The 19818-nt window shown below is 38.8% G+C and overlaps 1 protein-coding gene across 1 annotated transcript in view; it reads left to right on the top strand.

Moving 5' to 3' along the window:
• Positions 1 to 19818, top strand: part of LOC133652011 (RNA binding protein fox-1 homolog 3-like) — a 1102970-nt gene that overhangs the window by 608897 nt on the left and 474255 nt on the right. The window contains 1 exon segment of the mRNA XM_062050317.1: positions 5224 to 5321. Coding sequence (XP_061906301.1) covers positions 5300 to 5321 — 22 coding nt within the window. The 5' untranslated portion in view covers positions 5224 to 5299.

Raw genomic sequence — 19818 nt, 5'->3', positions numbered from 1 at the left:
TACATATATATATATATATATATATATATATATATATATATATATATATATAGATATGTGTATGCATATATATATGTGTAGATATGTGCATATATATGTAAATATATATACACATATATATATATATATATATATATATATATATATATATATATATATATATATATATATATATATATATAGATATATAGATATAGATATGTGTATGCATATATGTAGGTATATTTGTACATATTTATATGTGTACATATGATTTTAATATAACATATATACTGTATTTGTATTAATAATTAGTATAACTGGATATTAAGAGTAGGTGAAAGTTCGACTCCTACCTTGTTTACTCACGTAACAACCTCCTTAAAGTTTTGTAATCAGTCAGAAATATCAAGCGGCTGAAATGGATAAGACATGGATAAAGGTCGGAAGTGTGTTTTGCTTTTTTTACCATAATGCATTGTAGTGGATTTTGAAATTATGAATGTTGTTGAACATTTTTTTTTCTTCTAATCTCCAACAAGTTCAGTGAGCAGGGTGGGTTATGTGTGACCGACCGACCATGTGTGTTGTTGACCTTTTTTTTGTCTTGCACTTTAATTTTGCCACGAGTTGGACAAGTTGTTTGGATTGGGTCATATAAGTGAATGCTGGTGATTGATATCATCTACTCTCATTGTCCACAGAATGGTGGCAAATGTGCGGCAATTGGACGTTCAGATATTCAAAATTAAGCCGGAGGTACCACTTAAACCAATTAAACTTGTGACGTCCCACCGGGCCAATTTGAAGAGGCCGGACGCCGTAGTTTAGACACCTCTGCACTAAAGCACACACACTTGTGGTCGCTGAGTGCCTACGCTGACCCGTGCGTCGTCGTTTAATCAACGTGCATTTTAATGGCGTGTCACCGTCGTGAAAGATGCCTTCAGGCTACCTGCAGCAAACATTACGATAAATCCCGCTTGTCGCTCCCCGACCATAAATCATCACTTTGGGGGAGGGGGCGTAAAAAAAGACGGCTATTAAAATAATGAATGGGATGATTAATTTTTCACATTAAAGATTAAAAGCTATGAGAGGTATCGTTGGATATTTGGAGAGGGACAAGAACCTCTCCATGCGGGTCTCATTGACACCTTTCACACCTGGCAGGACGCTGCACTTCCTGCTCTGCCGTCATCTTGGTCCCACGGGAATGCATAATAACTCATGTAAACAGAATATATGAAGGGAAAGTGAAAGGCCTGAGAGCAAGTGCTCCTGTTGAAAGTGTGTTTGTTCTTATAAACGGCTGTCGTCTAATCATCCCAATCAATGTAATAATAATAATTTTGACAATAATGGTAATCTATCTTGTATCAATGTTCGCGATGTACCGATCTTCTATTGATATAGGATAACGCCAAAATGTGTATATACTGGGTTTTTTTTTAAATCACCTGATATGTATACTGTGTATATGTACATAATTTGTTCATTTTTTTACGGAATTTTTTATATACATGTTACAGGTTATATATATATTTTATTATTGAATGTATCATATGTGATGAATATTTAATGGACCACAATGGAAACAAAGCCTTTTGGCTTTTTGTGTCATCCATTTGCCTTTTTAAAGCATTACATGGATTCAATGCTTTAAGATGTCAATAAACTTCTCAATCAATCAATCAATCAAAATATCATCAAAAAAATATATATACAAATAATATATATATATATATATATATATATATATATATATATATATATATATATATATATATATATATATATATATAATATATATATATATATATGTATATATATATATATATATGTATATACATATATATATATATATATATATATATATATATATATATATATATATATATATATATATATATATATATATATATATATATATATATATATATATGTTAAGTCAGGGAAAAAAACACAGAAGTGATTTCATCCCTACAAGCCTGTTTTGCAGGTTTCCCTGCTCTTCAGGCTTGTAGGGATGATATTCCGCTCTACCCCGGTATTGAGCACTGTATAAAGGATAAACCACAGAAACCTTGACTATATATATATATATATATATATATATATATATATATATATATATATATATATATATATATATATATATATATATATATATATATATATATATACATAGGAATGTCTTTTATTTCAGTCAAGTCATTTACAAAAGGTAAACATGCTAGGCTATAGCTCTAGCGGCTACACAACAGCGAAGCACACCAGCTAGACACAGGTAGTAATCACTGAAGAATAAAACCGCACACTTGTCAATATAAACAATTACCAAATATAGTTACATATTACTTAACTATACAAAGTCCCCAAGGCAGAAGCGTATTAGAAAGTATCCAGTAACAAACGTGTCCGCATCATTCACCTTCCTGAGTCATGAGCTTTTTTTTTTCTTTTTTTCGCTCTATTATATTATTTACGATCATTGGAAAAACATTTTTTTATTATGATGTATTTTTTTTCTGGCTTGTGTGTACCCCTGCTTCAAATGAGAATATATATTTTGTCTGTTAGTCCCTCAGTAGTCCCCAAGATGGTGACTACTGAGGATGTATCCAGCACTGCAGAGTCAACATTCAGAGTGTTTTGAGTACATGATCCGAGTACTGACAGTGTACTGCACTTTAACATACTTCATATGCACTTGAAAGACTGCAGTAAGTGGAAGTACTTAAGTGTGCCAATTCAGAGGTGCACCCTCTAGTGGTGGTCCTACGTCATGGCAGTGGTCGCCTCCTGCACTAACGATCCAAAGGTACCAAATAAATTGAAACCAACCCCCAGCCCCATCCTTCCCCCCCAAAATCAATTCTGACATTTCATTCCCACCTCACGGAAGCCAGTGGAGCATTGTGGAGGTCGTTAGCGGCGACATTGAGGAGGTCTGCGCTCGATTCTTTGTCAGTTAGACACACAACTTCTCATCTCTGCTCTCGTTTTACTTCTCTTACGTTTTGACCGTATTTAAATCATCACTTTTGCCACCAACATCTACTGCTTCTTCTGACTCTGACTCTTTTTCTCCTTTTGACTCTTCTTCTTTTGAGTCTTCTTCTTCTGACTCTTCTTTTTCTTCTTCTCACTCTTCTTCTTCTTCTTCTGACTCTTCTTTTTCTTTTTCTAACACTTCTTTTTCTTCTTCTGACTCTTACTTTATTGTTTTTCTTCTTCTGACTTGTCTTTTGATTCTACTTCTTCTGACTTTTCTTATTCTGGCTCTTTCTTTTTCTTATAATGTATTCTTTTGACTCTTCTTCTTCTGGCACTTCTTCTTCTGACTCTTCTTCAGACTATTTTTCTGACTCTTCAGACTATTTTTCTGACTCTTCTTTTTCTTCTGACTCTTCTTCTCAGTCTTTTTCTGACTTTTCTTCTGGCTCTTCTTTTTCTTCCGACTCTTCTTCTTCTTACTCTTTTTCTGACTCTTCTCCTTTTGACTTGTTTTGTTGTTTTAGTTTTTCTTCTTCTGACTTGTCTTTTGATTCTACTCCTTCTTTTTCTTCTTCTTCTTCTTTTCCTTCTTCTTTTTCTTCCTCTTCCTTTTCTTCTTCTTCTTTTTCTTTGTTTTCTTTTTTCTTTTTTTTCTTCTTCGGACCCTTCTTTTGACACATCTTCTTTTTCTTCATCTGATTCTTTTTCTGACTCTTCTTCTTTTTTGTGACTTTTTTTTCTTCTTCTGACCCTTCTTCTTACTCTTCTACTTATTCTTCTGACTTTTCTTTTGATTACACTTCTTTTTCTGACTTTTCGTATTCTGAGTTGGTCAGATTCTTCTTCTTCTTCTAATTATTTTTGTTTTTCTTCCTTTGACTCTTTTTCTGACTTTTTTTTTTCTTATACTTCTTCTGACTCTTATTCTTCTTTTTCTTTCGACCATGTTTCTTCTGACTCTTCATCTGACTCTTTTTCTTTGTCAGAGTCTTTGTCCGAGTCTGATTATTTTTCTTGTTTTTCTGACTTTTCTTCTTTTGTCTGACTCTTTTCTCTTCCTCTGACCCTTCTTCTTACTCTTCTTCTGACTCTCACTCTTCTTCTGGCTTTTCATTTAATTGTATTTCTTCTTCTGACTCTTCTTCTGAGTCTTCTTCTTTTTCTTGTATTTCTTCTTCTTCTGACTCTTCTTCTTTTTCTTTTCACTATTTTTCTTTTGACTCTTCTTCTTTTGAGTTTGTCTTCTTTTTCTTGTACTTCTTCTTCTTCTGACTCTTCTTTTTTTTCTTTTGACTATTTGTCTTCTGACTCTTCATTTGACTCTTCTTCTTACGATGACCCTTCTTCTGACTCTCTTCTTTTGACTCCTGTTCTGATTTTAATTATTCTGCCGCTTTTTCTTCTGACTCTCTTCTTCTTCTGACCCATTCTGAATCACTTGCTGCACTAACAACCCAAAGGCACCAAATAAATAGAAAACCATCCCCCCACCCCACAATCAATTCGGACATTTCATTCTCGCCCTACGGAAGCCAGTGGAGCATTCCGTAGGTCGTTAGCGGCGACAACAGTCAGACTTCTCATCTCGTCGTTGTCGGTATATACGGGCTCCAAGTTAGCGTCTCGCGCTCCGAGTTTCCACCCAGTCCTGTGTTGGCGTGGCCTTTAAAAGCGGTCAATATGCTGCTCATATTTTATTCAGCCATGACGGGATGGAGTGTTTCATAATCGTGTGGAGAGAATCACAGCAGCAGATGTCGGCTCCTCCTTTTCCTCTCACTCCATGTCAAACTCTTCCTCCCTCCTTTATTTATCCCTCCTTTCTGCACGCGCTCAACAATTAGTCAATTCCCAATCAACAAGAGAGGAGAAATTGCTTTTAATTACTTGTGATAAATGACAAATTGCTTTGGCACAAGTCCCAGCAAACACGTCTCAGTCAGGTGCGGGCTGCTTCCAGGAGGCGGCGGGCGGGAGCGCTGGGACTTCTGCTGGATTGCAATCGATGTGCTCTCGCCGCGGTTCAACGGCCGGAGTCCTGGACCGCAGCCAGCCTGCAGCCCGCCAAAGTTCACGAGTCAGCAGAAAAGATAGCGGCCGCTCACACAAACAAACATGCTCGATGTGCGCAAACAAACAAACAAACATTCAAAGAAGCGCTAGCATGGTGCTGCTAAGCTAACACGCTAACAGGCAAAACACTGCATTTGAAAAATCAAGACCTGGTTTTCTTTGTGCTGTCAGGTTGGATCACGTCGTGAAGAAGCAGCACCATCGAGTCCACAAGAACCAGCTTCTGCCAGACCGGCCTTTTCTGTACATGGAGACCCCCAGCTGGGCAGGTAGGCTCCTCTTCATCCTCATGTCAGCTTATTAACTGATGCTGTGTCGCATGTGTACTTAGTCCAGACTATACTGTGTACATGTGTACTTAGTCCAGAGTATACTGTGTACATGTGTACTTAGTCCAGAGTATACCGTGTACATGTGTACTTAGTCCAGACTATACTGTGTACATGTGTACTTAGTCCAGAGTATACTGTGTACATGTGTACTTAGTCCAGAGTATACCGTGTACATGTGTACTTAGTCCAGACTATACTGTGTACATGTGTACTTAGTCCAGAGTATACTGTGTACATGTGTACTTAGTCCAGACTATACTGTGTACATGTGTACTTAGTCCAGAGTATACTGTTTACATGTGTACTTAGTCCAGACTATACTGTGTACATTAAAGATTAAAGATTAAAGTACCAATGATTGTCACACACACACTAGATGTGGCGAAATTTGTCCTCTGCATTTGTCCCATCCCCTTGGGGAGCAGTGGGCAGCAGCGGCGCCACGCCCGGGAATCATTTTGGTGATTTAACCCCCAACTCCAACCCTTTGTTGCTGAGTGCCAAGCAGGGAGGTTATGGGTCCCATTTTTATAGTCTTTGGTATGACTCGGCTGGGATTTGAACTCCAACCTACCGATCTCAGGGCGGACACTCTATGTGTACTTAGTTAAAGTTAAAGTTAAAGTACCAATGATTGTCACACACACACTAGGTTGACTAGGTGACCCATCACCCTTGATCACCCCCTGGGAGGTGAGGGGAGCAGTGGGCAGCAGCGGTGGCCGCGCCCGGGAATCATTTATGATGATTTAACCCCCAATTCCAACCCTTGATGCTGAGTGCCAAGCAGGGAGGTAATGGGTCCCATTTTTATCCAGAGTATACTGTGTACATGTGTACTTAGTCAAGAGTATACTGTGTACATGTGTACTTAGTCGAGAGTATTCTGTGTATATGTGCACTTAGTCAAGAGTATACTGTGTGCACGTGTACTTAGTCGAGAGTATACTGTGTACATGTGTACTTAGTCAAGAGTATACTGTGTACATGTGTACTTAGTCGAGAGTATTCTGTGTACATGTGCACTTAGTCAAGAGTATACTGTGTGCACGTGTACTTAGTCGAGAGTATACTGTGTACATGTGTACTTAGTCAAGACTATACTGTGTGCATGTGTACTTAGTCGAGAGTATACTGTGTACATGAGTACTTAGTCAAGACTATACTGTGTGCTTGTGTACTTAGTCAAAAGTATACTGTGTGCACGTGTACTTAGTCGAGAGTATACTGTGTACATGAGTACTTAGTCAAGACTATACTGTGTGCATGTGTACTTAGTCAAAAGTATACTGTGTGCACGTGTACTTAGTCAAGAGTATACTGTGTACATGTGTATTTAGTCAAGACTATACTGTGTGCATGTGTACTTAGTCGAGAGTATACTGTGTACATGTGTACTTAGTCAAGACTATACTGTATACATGTGTGGTTAGTCCAGAGTGTACTGTGTACAAGTGTACTTAGTCGAGAGTGTACTGTGTACATGAGTACTTAGTCGAGAGTGTACTGTGTACATGTGTACTTATTCGAGAGTATACTGTGTACATTTAGTCAAGAGTATACTGTGTGCATGTGTACTTAGTCTAGACTATAATGTGTATATGTGTACTTAGTCAAGAGCATACTTTGTAAATGTGTACTTAGTACCGGCCTATACAAATGTCGTTGTAGTACTGTTTTAAACGGAGTCCTGGTTATTATTGAAGGTCTTTATTTTTACCTTCTTCTTCTTCTGACTTTTCATCATCCTTGGTTTTCTTCTTCTGACTCTCCTGAATCTTCTGACACATCTCACTCTTCTGACTATGGCTCTTCTTTTTCTGACTCTTCTTCTTCTGCTTCTTATTCTTCTTCTGACTATTTCTTCTGACTCGTTATCTTATTTTTCTGAATCCTATTCTTATTCTTCTTCTGACTCTTTTTTTGACTCATCTGACTCTTCATCTGTTGACTCTTATTCTTTTCACTCTTCTTCTGACTTTTCTTCTGATTATTCTTCTGACTGTTCTTCTTCTGAATCTTCTTATTCTTCTTCTGACTCTTTTTCTGACCCTTCTGACCCCTCTCCAATTCTTCTTCTTCTTCTGACTCTTCTTATTTTTCAGATTTTTCTTCTGACTCTTCTTCTTTTGACTCTTCTTCTTCTGACGTTTCTTCTGATTCTTCTTCTGGCTGTTCTTTTGACTTTTCTTCTGATTCTTCTTCTAACTATTCTTCTTCTGGCTGTTCTTCTTCTGACTCTTCTCCTTTGACTCGTTCTGATTCTTCTTCTTACTCTTCTTCTTCTAACTCTTCTTCCTCTAAATCTTCTTCTTCTCGCCCTTCTTCTTCTTGTGACTCTTCTTCTGAAGCTTCTTCTGACTCTTTCCATCCTCCTCCTATTTCTGACTTTTCCCATGACACTACAAACTATTTTGACTCTTCTTACATCTAACTTTTTTTCTTCTTCTGACTCTTTTAAATGTTGTTCTTGTGACTCTTTTTCTGACTTTCCTTCTTCTTCCGACCCTTTTTGTGGCTTTTGTTATTACTCTAACTTTTATATTGACTCTTCTCCTCCTTCTCCTTCTCCTTTTCCTGACTATTCTTCTTCTTCTGACTCATTTGACCCTTCTTCAAACACTTCTAATTCTTATTCTGACTCTTCTGACATTTATTTTTTTAACTCTTCTGACCCTTTTTCTACTTATTCTTCTTCTGACCCTTCTTATTTTTCTGACTTTTCTTCTGACTCTTCTTCTTTTGACTCTTCTTCTGACTTTTCTTCTGATTCTTCTTCTAACTCTTCTTCTTCTGGCTGTTCTTTTGACTCTTCTTCTTCTGACTTTTCTTCTGATTCTTCTTCTAACTGTTCTTCTTCTGGCTGTTCTTCTTCTGACTCTTCTCCTTTGACTCGTTCTGATTCTTCTTCTTTTTCTTCCTCTTCTTCCTCTAAATCTTCTTTTTCTCACCCTTCTTCTTCTTGTGACTCTTCTTCTGAAGCTTCTTCTGACTTTTTCCATCCTCCTTCTTCTTCTGACTTTTCCCATGACACTTCAGACTATTTTGACTCTACTTACATCTAACTTTTTTTCTTCTTCTGACTCTTTTAAATGTTGTTCTTGTGACTGTTTTTCAGACTTTTTTTCTCCTTCCGACCCTTTTAGTGGCTCTTCTTATTATTCTAACTTTTATTTTGACTCTTCTCCTCCTTCTCCTTCTCCTGACAATTCTTCTTCTTCTTCTGACTCATTTGACTCTTCTTCAAACTCTTCTAACTCTTATTCTGACTCTTCTGACTCATATTCAAACACTTCTAGTTCTTGTTCTGACTCTTCTGCCATTTATTTTTCTAACTCTTCTGACCCTTTTTCTACTTCTTCTTCTTCTGACTTCTTCTTCTTCTGACTCTTCTTATTCCTCTCTTTCTTCTGACTCTTCTTCAAACTTTTCTCCTGACGTATGACTTTTATTTTTCTCTCTTCTGACCCTTTTTCTTCTTCTGACTTTTCCTTTTCTAACTCTTTTGACCCTTCTTCTACTTCTAAATCTTCTGATTCTTCTTCCGGAGTGTGGTAAGTGTGCATCACCGCACACTTACTGTTTGGTGTGCAACATGACAGTGTACCGCATTGCGTGCTACTTCTCAGTGCTAACGCACTTACGCCCCCTGAAGACCCAGTGTGAGTACACAAGTGTGTGAAATTGAGACACAGCATGAGAATATTAAACAGTAAATCAAGCGTTAAGTTTATTTGCCACCTGCTGGCCGTTAGACACATTTCAGGTTCTTCTCAAGTCTGAGAGCTATGTCTGCTTGACAAGTTTATTAGCATGATTGCTACGCTATCACGTAAATAGGCACGTATCAGAGTGTGTGTGTCTATGTGTGTGTGTGTGTGTGTGTGTTCATGTTTGGCTGCAGTCTTTTACTGTGAGTGTGTGAGAGGCAGCAGACGCCCCCTCGGTGCAGGATGTGCCCCCGCTGTCATAAAGGCTGCATGTATGCGTGCCTGGCTCCCCCCAGTTCAGCCATATTGCTGCTAATGTGCGGCGTAAGGCGAGCCTCCATATGCCTGAGAGCGCCGTGCCGCCGTCATCGCTCCCTCATCCGCCGGCCTCCATGGGGCCATCGAGCAGGTGGCAGCGAGGATCAATGGCTCCTCTCCACTCCGCGTCTCCTGGAGGGGCTGGCGGGACGGGAGGGTGCAGCCCACCAGGCCAAATAGGGACAGTTTCCATTAGTCTAATTGCTGGCGTGTAGTTGACTATTATCCTCGTGATCACCTGCAGCGCACTCGCTAATGACCGACCTGGCGTGCCCCCTCCTCGCCACGTATAGCCGGTGGGCGTTATGAGACCCCCCGCCTGCCGCCGTCGGAGCGTAAACAAGCCAAAGCTCCTCGGATGTTTTATGGAAAGACTTCCATCAAGCGGCAGGAGATCAACAGGTGCGGCTGATTGGAATCTACTCCGCCTTCCAAGATGGCCGACACGGGGCCGCCAGTTAGACGCGCTTAAACATCTCCGCCGTGATAACGCGGGGTGTGTAAATGAGCCCCATCAAAACCTGCGTCTCGCCTGGAGAAAAAATGATGATGACGTTCCTCAGGCTCACTATTACATGGGGGGGTGTTGTTGATTTTCGTGTAGAAATGGGAGAAGGTTCTAGAAGCTTTTCCCTTCGCAGCGATTACACTTCCATCAGCCTGAAAATGAGCCAAGCATTCATACTTCCTTCTTTGTGTGTTCCGGAACACCTGCTGCGTACTTCCTTCAGTACACTTTAACAAGTATACTGTGTGCATCAGGTACTCAGTTCCTGAGTGTTGACAGTGTAGTTCTGTCCCAAAATGATAACCAGAATTGATGATCACAATACTCTTCTTCTTCACTCTCTTTTTTTTATCACTATCTTTGCTTACTATTTTTGTTTTAACTGTTGAGTGTCCAGTAGGTGTCCATCACTGCACTCTTGCCATTTTAGAAGTTTTAAGTACAATATCCAGGTACAGACAAGGTGTTGCTGCCATTAATTCTCAGTTAATGATTATTTGCAAAATAAAAATAAGTTTCTCAGTTCGAACATTAAATATTGTCACGATCTGTGGTCCGGATCATGTTTTGTTATGTTCTGTTAGTTTTGGACTCCATAGTTCCTGTTTGTGTGCACCCTTGTTTGTTTTAGTTACCATGGTTACCGTATTTCCTTGAATAGCCGCCGGGGCGCTAATTGATTTAAAACCTTTTCTCACTCCTGCGCTTACCAAAGGCATGCGGGATAGGCAAGCATGCGCTAATTATTTTAAAACCTCTTCTCACTCCGGCACTTACCAAAGGCATCCGGTAAATTTAGGCCTGCGCTTTGAGTGTGATGTAAGGATACCATCATGAAAAGCACATTTAATAAAAAAAAACGTTATTATGGTCTTACCTTTACTTATAAATGAAGTCCATGCGCAGCTGCTTCTGATCAAAAGCATCGATAACTTGTTTATAGAAGTCTTCCTTATCTTTCTTCAGTTTTAAAAGTCTCTCTGTCTCGATGGAGATATTCCTTTAATTATTACCTCCTGCTTCGATTGAAAGTCCAGTTTAGAAAACTGTTTTATTTTAGATATGTAATCCTCCATGTTAAAAGTGCAAGCGAGAGGAAAAAATAAACGATCGCTTCCTTGCTGCTGCTTGTTGACACTTCTTCTGCAGCCGAGTACCGGTAGTCGCAAGAAGGATCACTAGCGCCCTCTACCACCAGGAGGCGGGAGTCATTTAATGACTCATATTTGACAGACGCAGCTACGGTATATTAATAAAACATAGCTGCTTAATGTTCTTTTTAGCATATTCAATTCTAGACATGCGCTAATAAAAAATAATATTTTGCGAAACGAGTTTGACCCGGCGTTGATCCTGAGCCGGCGGTAATGCCAAGCATGCGCTAATTATTTTGCGAAACAAGTTTGACCCAGCAGTAATTCTAGGCATGCGCATACTATATTCCCGGCGGCAATTCAAGGAAATACGGTATGTATTATTTCCACCTGTCTCTGATTAGTGTTCACCCGCTCACCTGCTGCCCGAGCACTAATCAGAGGCATTATTTAAGCCTGCCTTTGCCGGTCAGTCAGCCTGGCGTCATTATTTGCTTCACGCAACCTACTAGTAAGTCTTGTTTGTTTCATGCCACAGTTTCGTGACTGTTCCATGCCATAGTTTATGCTAAGTGTTTGCTTCATGCTCTCGTCACGTAAGTTTGCTTGTCTTCTAGTCCATGCTAAGTGGTAGCTTAGTTTCGAGTGCGATCAGCACATTATTCCTTTTGCTTGTTTTCTGTTTTTTGGTACTCTGCGTTATTTTTGAGAATAAATCATGTTCCTACCTTCACGCGTTCGTCCGGAGTTGTCCGTTCTGCATTCCTGGGAGAACGACCCCGCAGTGAGCTGCGACCCCCCGCGTGACAAATATCTTGTCTTTGCAGTCTATTCAATTGAATATAAGTTGAAAAGGATTTGCAAATCATTGTATTTTGTTTTTATTTACGATTTACACAACGTGCCAACTTCACTGGTTTTGGGTTTTGTATTTTATATTGACATATAGACCTGAAGTTGGTCCAGGAATTTAAGCGTTGAATAAAAAATTTTTTTTACATGTGACTTATTTTGAACATTTTTATGACCAAACTTGAAGAAAGCCCTAAAAGGTAAACAACAATGTATATATTGTATTGGTTTTGAAATGTCAAAATGGCCCATGCATGCAGTCTTTTTTTCAGCGTGCGGCCCTCAGTAGAAAAAGTTTCCGTCCTATTCCTACTTTGAATGTATTGAAATATTTGAGTATCGTCCCAGCGAAACTAATGTCTTGCTAGCCCCCCCCCTTGTGTCCATTTCTTCACATTATGCTAAATTGTGTGTTTGCAAAGTGCGCCTGTGCCTTTAAAAGCCGCACGTGGCGAGAGAGCGAGGCGGGCGGACGCTCGGCTGGCGGGATTGTGCTGACGGCAGGCCTTTGCTTCGGAGCATGCCCATTAGAGGGAGCCATAAATCCTGGGCTCTGCGGGCCGGGCTGTGTCAGCAGTCCACTGAATGAATTGATTTTAAACGCCACCGAGAAAGAAGGAGGGGTGGGGGGGGGGGGGAGGGAAAGAGAGACTATTTCATTCCCACTCCGCCAGTCGCGTTCGTGCTCTCCCCTGTCCGCCGACGGCGAAGACACTCGAAACGACATGGCGGTGACCTCCCGTCCGCGCTCGCCTCTCATTGAACTCCAAATTTAGTCTCTCAGCCTAAATCCAAATAGTTTCACCTACAGGGGGCGCAAAAAGTGTGAGAAAGAATACACATCCATCGTATGGAAGGTGGTGAGGAAGAAGGTGTGGGAGGGGCTTGCGGGGTGGCGTCCTCTCTGGCTCATTACGTTGTTTAAAGAGGCGGCGCTTTCCAATCACCTGCCCGCCGCCACGCTTCAAAGGCGCTCCGGCAGCGGGATCATACATCAACTTTAATGTCGGCCGCCTCCCCTGCCTTTCACTTTCCATTCTGCACAAACATGTCTGTGTCGCCGCTCAACTTGATTTCATTTTGTTTTATATTTTACGCAAGTCTTCAAATGGCACTTTTCATATCCTCCCGAGAAGCAATGTCCTCTGCAGTGGACGATTGTTTGTGTTCTAGTCAGTAGGATATAAAACAGTTAGGGGCCTCAAATTTTTACTTTTTAAGGTCAAGGTAAGTGTTGCCTTAAAGGAGGGCTTATATTTTAGGGCACCAAGGCAAATTGGAAGGGCACAGAGGCAAATATATATATATATATATATATATATATATATATATATATATATATATATATATATATATATATATATATATATATATATATATATATATATATATATATATATATATATATATATATATATATATGTAAACTGTATTTTTAATTTATTATTAATATAAACTTGTCAGCTTTTTGTCATTTCATGATGCCTTTATCTCTATTTTTACATTTTTATAGAGGAGGGTATTTTTTTAATGGTTTTATTTATTTATTTAAGTTATGTACATTTATATGTACATGTAAATGCTGTATCAGGACAGATCTATTAAGAGTTTGAACATAAATATGTCGTGTATGAATGAACTACACACAATAACACATAAATCAATTCTGTCACATGAATGGTTTTTGAAAAAAAAAAAAAGTAATGTATAAAAACCTTGTGTTTACTTTTTGATATTAAAATAAAACACAAAGCAGTTTGGCTAATGAAGATGAAGTCTAATAAACAAGCTTTGTTCTTCTCTTGGTTCCGTACAACAGTGTGGCCAACAAAAATAAAGAGGAGTGACACCTCTCACATCGAATACACAATCTTCACAGCCTCTGTTCAGTTCGATGAGATGAAACAACATTTTAACTACTATTGATGTTATTTGAACACTGATACAGTTTGCAGTTAATTAAAGGACGAGTGATCATCCCAGTCAACAAACTTTCGAAACACATTGTGACAATGTTCACGACACATCACCTCAGATTTTAACTCTCAGTCACAGCAGCTGATGAACACTGTATTGAGAATATAAAAGCAACATCAAATAGTTTTTCACTGGCGCTGTATACTTTTAGTGTAGGACAAGTGACTCCAATATTGTCCACACCTGTCTCCATCTAAACACAGCACTGCGCTCTTAAACACACGTCAGCAAGAGAGGAAAAATGACGTTAAACCAAACGCTCGGCTCCGTGTACTCTGAGGGGAAATCTGCCGAGCAAAGTCTGTGTAGCTAGTCCGCCATGATTATCAAGCCAAACGACGCTAGTGTGCATGCGCCTGACTTGGTGTTCCCTAAAATGCATTAATAAATGACGGTTTTTCGGTAATTAAAAAATTAGATGTATTTCTAACCGTCTGGAATTTAAGCGCAAATTATCATCATACCTTTTACTGTTACATCCCTCGTCCATTAACAAGTAAAAAGTCAAGGGCGGTCACGGCATGTTGTTGCCGTCGATGTTGGTAAATTTTTTTAGGGCATGACGGCAAACGACGAGGGCGGTCGCGGCTTTTGCCGCAGTTGCCGTAGTTAAATTTGAGCCCTGCAGTTAATGAAGTCACAAAATACACACGTGACAGCATGTCTAGTCTATGGCTGAAAACTGTATTACAATGCAAGGGCTTGATATCAACCGATATCGATCATTTTTTATATTTTTTATGACCTATGGGGAAAAAAGGATCAGAAGTAAAATATCCATCCATCCACCTTGTTCTGCTTATCCGAAGGTGGGTCGCAGGGTCAGCAGCCTAAACAGAGAAGTCCAGACTTCCCTTTCCCCACCCACCTCGTCCAGCTCCTCCCAGGGGATCCCGAGGCACTATATATTACCATATTCTCCGGACTATACAGCGCACCAGGGTTTAAGCCGCACCCACTGAATTTTGGAAGAAAAAAAATGTTTTCCATATTTTAGCCGCACCGGACTATAAGCCGCATACATCAATTTGTTGTGAAATGAGTTATTCACACTGAAATATTCTGAAAAAGTTTATTTACATACCTTAATTGTTTCCAAACGGTGTCTGTTACACGGCAGTAAAACGGCTGATCAAACACAACAGAATCAGCTAAACAGACTCACTCACTCCACGGTGATGTTTTGGTGATTTTACTGTTTGTGCAACTGGAAAAAATACAAAATAATGCCGTTGTAAGTTAATAATACTAACACACACTCGTAGACGTGTTAGCATATTAGCTAATGCTCACAATGCCAGCTTGATTACGTTACGGTAGCACATAAATATATGCATCAAAACACTCCTACAGACATCACACATGGGACGGTTTAGTAAGTAAGAATTGTTTTAGTTGTATTGTAAAACTTACAAACATTGCTTGCAGTGATGAATGAAGAATCCATACGAGTAGAATAGCAACACCCGCACTGGGGAAGAGACTGAAATCTAAAGTCTGGAGCTGTCTCTAAAATGGTTGCCCTGCTCATAGGTTTTTGTCCATGTTACTTGTTTGCTTTGGTGGGGATCGAAACCGAAAGTTAACTTGACGATTTGTTTTATACAAAAGAGTAAGTACAAAGGAGTAGGTCTAAAGTCTGGAGCTGCTGCTTATAGGCTTTTGTCCATGTTGCTTGTTTGCCTTGGTGGAGTTTGAAACCGAAAGTTAACTTGAAGATGTATTTCATACAAAAAAGGAAGTACAAACGATAGCAACACCCGCGCTGGAGAGGAGACTGAAGTCCAAAGTTTGGAGCTGTCTCTAGAGTGGGCGCCCTGCTTATAGGCTTTTGTCCATGTTACTTGTTTGCTTTGGTGGAGATCGAAACCGAAAGTTAACTTGAAGTTTTATTTCATACAAAGGAGTAAGTACAAACAATAGCAACACCCGCACTGGGGAAGAGACTGAAGTCTAAAGTCTGGAGCTGTCTCTAAAATAGTCACCCTGCTTGTAGGCTTTTGTCCGTGTTACTTGTTTGCTTTGGTGGGGATCGAAACCGAAAGTTAACTTTAAGATTTATACAAAGGAGTAAGTACACCCGCGCTGGAGAGGAGAATGAAGTCTTAAGTCTGGAGCTGTCTCTAAAATGGTTGCCCTGCTTATAGGCTTTTGTCCATGTTACTTGTTTGCCTTGGCGGAGATCGAAACTGAAAGTTAACTTGACGTGTGTGTTAGACACACAAACATCTGTCCACTCTCCCTTTGTCTCGTTCCTGGTGCCTTTTTTTCCCCCACCCGGAACCTAAAGTAGATAGAACGTGTGTGTATTTGCAACGATAGCAAAAAAAACAAACACAAAGTGCCATAATTGTTGTGTCCTTAAAAAAAAGTATGTTGCATTTAAACTACTCTCCAAAAAGTAATCGAGTAAAAGTAGCGTGGTCATGAAGTTTGCCAAAGAATCAAGAGTCAACTTCAGGAGTCAAACGTTCTCGATGCTCCTGTGTCATATTTGCCGAGTGCAGGCGGGGGCGGGGGCGTGCGGCATGTCATGTGGCGTGCTGTGATAAACGGGGTCGAGGTGTCCCGGGAACACCTCAGCGACCGGCGCCGGGTAATTACTCTTTTTATTTTTTTTATTTTTTTCCGCAACCTTTTCTTTCTCCAATCACACTTGATGGATTGAGTGGAAGGAGGCGATCATCTGGCGCTTAGCGGGCTCACTGAACATGCCCCCCCCCACCCCCACCCACCCAACACCCACCACCGCCAACCCCACCCTGATTAATGATATCTGCTGCAAGTCACCAAAAAGCGGAAATTAAGTATTTGTGTTTAAATGTAACATTCGTCTCTTTTGCCGCGTTTGAGGAAAACATTTGTCAAAATCCTCAAGCCGGGGCCAAAGCCGGATTTCCTGTGGGAGCGCGGCGGGAATGACTTCCTACTTTGGCATTAATGGCATTCCGTGTTCCCGCGTCGTACCCTGAATCCACTTCCTGGCCTTTCGCCTTCGCCGCAGACTCTTGGAATAATCAAGGTCCGCCGTGTGAGATGTGTGCTCGTGTCAAAGCGTCCTGCTGGAAAACAAACACCGTGGACGAGGGCTTGACCTCCGGATGACGGCGTAGATGCTGGTACCCCCCAAGCCCCCTCCTACACACACACACACACACACACACACACACACACACACACACACACACACACACACACACACACACACACACACACATACACTAGATCAGGGGTGTCCAAAAGTCTGGCCCACAGCTACTTTATAGAACTACTTTAAAACAAATAAAATAAAAAGTTGCAATGTTGACCCTAATAACACAAAGCTACCGGATTTTTTTTTTTTTACATTAAAACCGCCGTTGCACAATCAATCAATCAATCAATGTTTATTTATATAGCCCTAAATCACAAGTGTCTCAAAGGGCTGTACAAGCCACAACGACATCCTCGGTACAGAGCCCACATACGGGCAAGGAAAAACTCACCCCAGTGGGACGTCGGTGAATGACTATGAGAAACCTTGGAGAGGACCGCATATGTGGGTAACCCCCCCCCCTCTAAAATAATAATGAATCAAAATCAATATTTTTGTTTGTTTGTTTGTTTAATATTTATTTATTCATTTTGATAGGGAAATCATAATAACCCCAAAAAACAAAAACAAAAAAAAATTATAATAATGACACAAAAAATAAAATAAAGTCAATTACAAACAAAAAATAAAAGTAGATAAGAATAATGTTGTTATTAATTGCTGGCCTGTTTAAGGCTCAATTTACTTGACAATAAATATAAACACACAAACTCATGCCTATTTTGTGTGTTTGTCATATAAAAAAACACGATTTATTTGACAAAAAGGCCATTAAAACAAATAAAATAAAGACAAATAAAAACAAAACACTTATAATCAACAGACAGATCTGAAGTTGATCTAGAGACTTAAGTGTTGAAAGGAAAAAATATATATATATATTTTTTTTACCACATTTAAGAATTTTTGTGAAATTGTTTTGAAATAATACAAAACTGAAATCAAATTAATGTTGTAATGAAAAAATGACCTATTTTAGGCTCCTGTTATTTCACATTAAATATTCCACTTTGAAATATTTTTTGGCTTAAAAAATTTAGTTTTTTATTGAAAGAGCATACAATATTTTGAAAAATTACACTTTATATCAACGGATAGACCTGCAGTTGATCTAAACCAGGGGTCACCAACCTTTTTGAAACCAAGAGCTCCTTCTTGGGTACTGATTAATGCGAAGGGCTACCAGTTTGATACACACTTAAATAAATTGCCAGAAATAGCCAATTTGCTCAATTTACCTTTAACTCTATGTTATTATTAATAATTAATAATATTTATCTTTGTGGAAACACTGATCATCATAATGATTTCTCACAATAAATATACATAGAAACAGATAAATATCAATATGCAACACTTTATTTTTATATTTTCTCTAAGTGCACATTTTTCAAATTGAACATTTTCAAATGATCACTTCTAAGACAGTCTTGTGAAATCACAATATCCTATTTTAACTAGCTAGCCACTAAAATGTTTTAACAAATCATGAATTACTTAGCACTATGATTGTACAAATAATAACTCATGTAAAATACAAAAGTCAAATCTCAAATGTTTAAATAAATCATGTCACACTTTGAACTGGACAACAAATCTGTTATCTGTTTCTTTGTCAGTTAGTGAAGACCAAGTCTTTAAAATATTTTCTTGGATTTTCAAATTCTATTTGAGTTTTGTCTCTCTTAGAATTAAAAATGCCGAGCAAAGCGAGACCAGCTTGCTAGTAAATAAATACAATTTAAAAAATAGAGGCAGCTCACTGGTAAGTGCTGCTATTTGAGCTATTTTTAGAACAGGCCAGCGGGCTACTCATCTGGTCCTTACGGGCTACCTGGTGCCCGCGGGCACAGCGTTGGTGACCCCTGATCTAAACATTTAAGTGTTGAATTATATATATATATAACATGTCCAAAGTCTGGCCCTCAGCTATTTTTTTAACGGTCCACGGTATTTTATAAAAAATACTTTAAAAAAAATGTAAAAGTACGTTAAATGTAAAAAGTTGCAATGTTGACTCTAATAACACAAAGCTGACAGTTTTTTTTTTTTTTTTTACATTAAAACTGGCATTGCACAAAAATAATAATTAATCAAAATCAATGTTGTTAGAATTTATTGACCTGTTTAAGGCTCCAATTACTTGACAATAAATATTCCACTTTGAAATATTTTTTGGGGGAAAGCATGCATATTTTGTGTTTGCCATGTAAAAAAAACAAAGTTTTCTTTGACAAAAATGGCAATAAAACAAATGAAATAAAGACAAACAAACCCACTTATAATCAACAGACAGATCAGAAGTTGATGTAGAGCACAGGTGTCAAACTCAAGGCTCGGGGGCCAAACCTGGCCCGCCACATTATTTTATGTGGCCCGCAAAAGCCTGGAAATAATATGCGTTAATGAAATGCTTAATCTTTTCTTACTAAATATATTTGTTCTTTCCCTTTTGACATTAAAGATAATGTAGTGCATGCAATTATTAAAATGTAAATATTATATTGTCATGTATTCCAAAAATATTTGTTGGTAACATAAAGATAAATACTGTACTTAAATATCTGCTTGACTTATGATTTCCAAACAAATTATCAGTCAAATTGTAGGTAAAATTGACAATAGACTTTGGTACTGTTTTTTTTTCTCATACACAGTAATACAATAAAACATTAAAAAACAAACAAAAAAAACATTAAAACAACAAGATTTTATGGGGAAAAAATGGCAGCTCTGTTGCTTGAATTTTACCGCTAAAAATAGTGGTATTGTTTCTCCATTCCATCCCATGTATTAATTGTTTTTATATGCTGTAAAAAAACCCACTGCTTTTACTGTAAAATTCTGGTGACTGAGCTGCCAGTTTTTAAAGTTAAATTTA

Source organism: Entelurus aequoreus, linkage group LG06 (genome assembly GCF_033978785.1).
Source record: "Entelurus aequoreus isolate RoL-2023_Sb linkage group LG06, RoL_Eaeq_v1.1, whole genome shotgun sequence".
NCBI lineage: Eukaryota > Metazoa > Chordata > Actinopteri > Syngnathiformes > Syngnathidae > Entelurus > Entelurus aequoreus.
The sequence above is the reverse complement of the archived record's forward strand: the minus strand, read 5'-3'. Positions and strand labels throughout refer to the sequence as shown.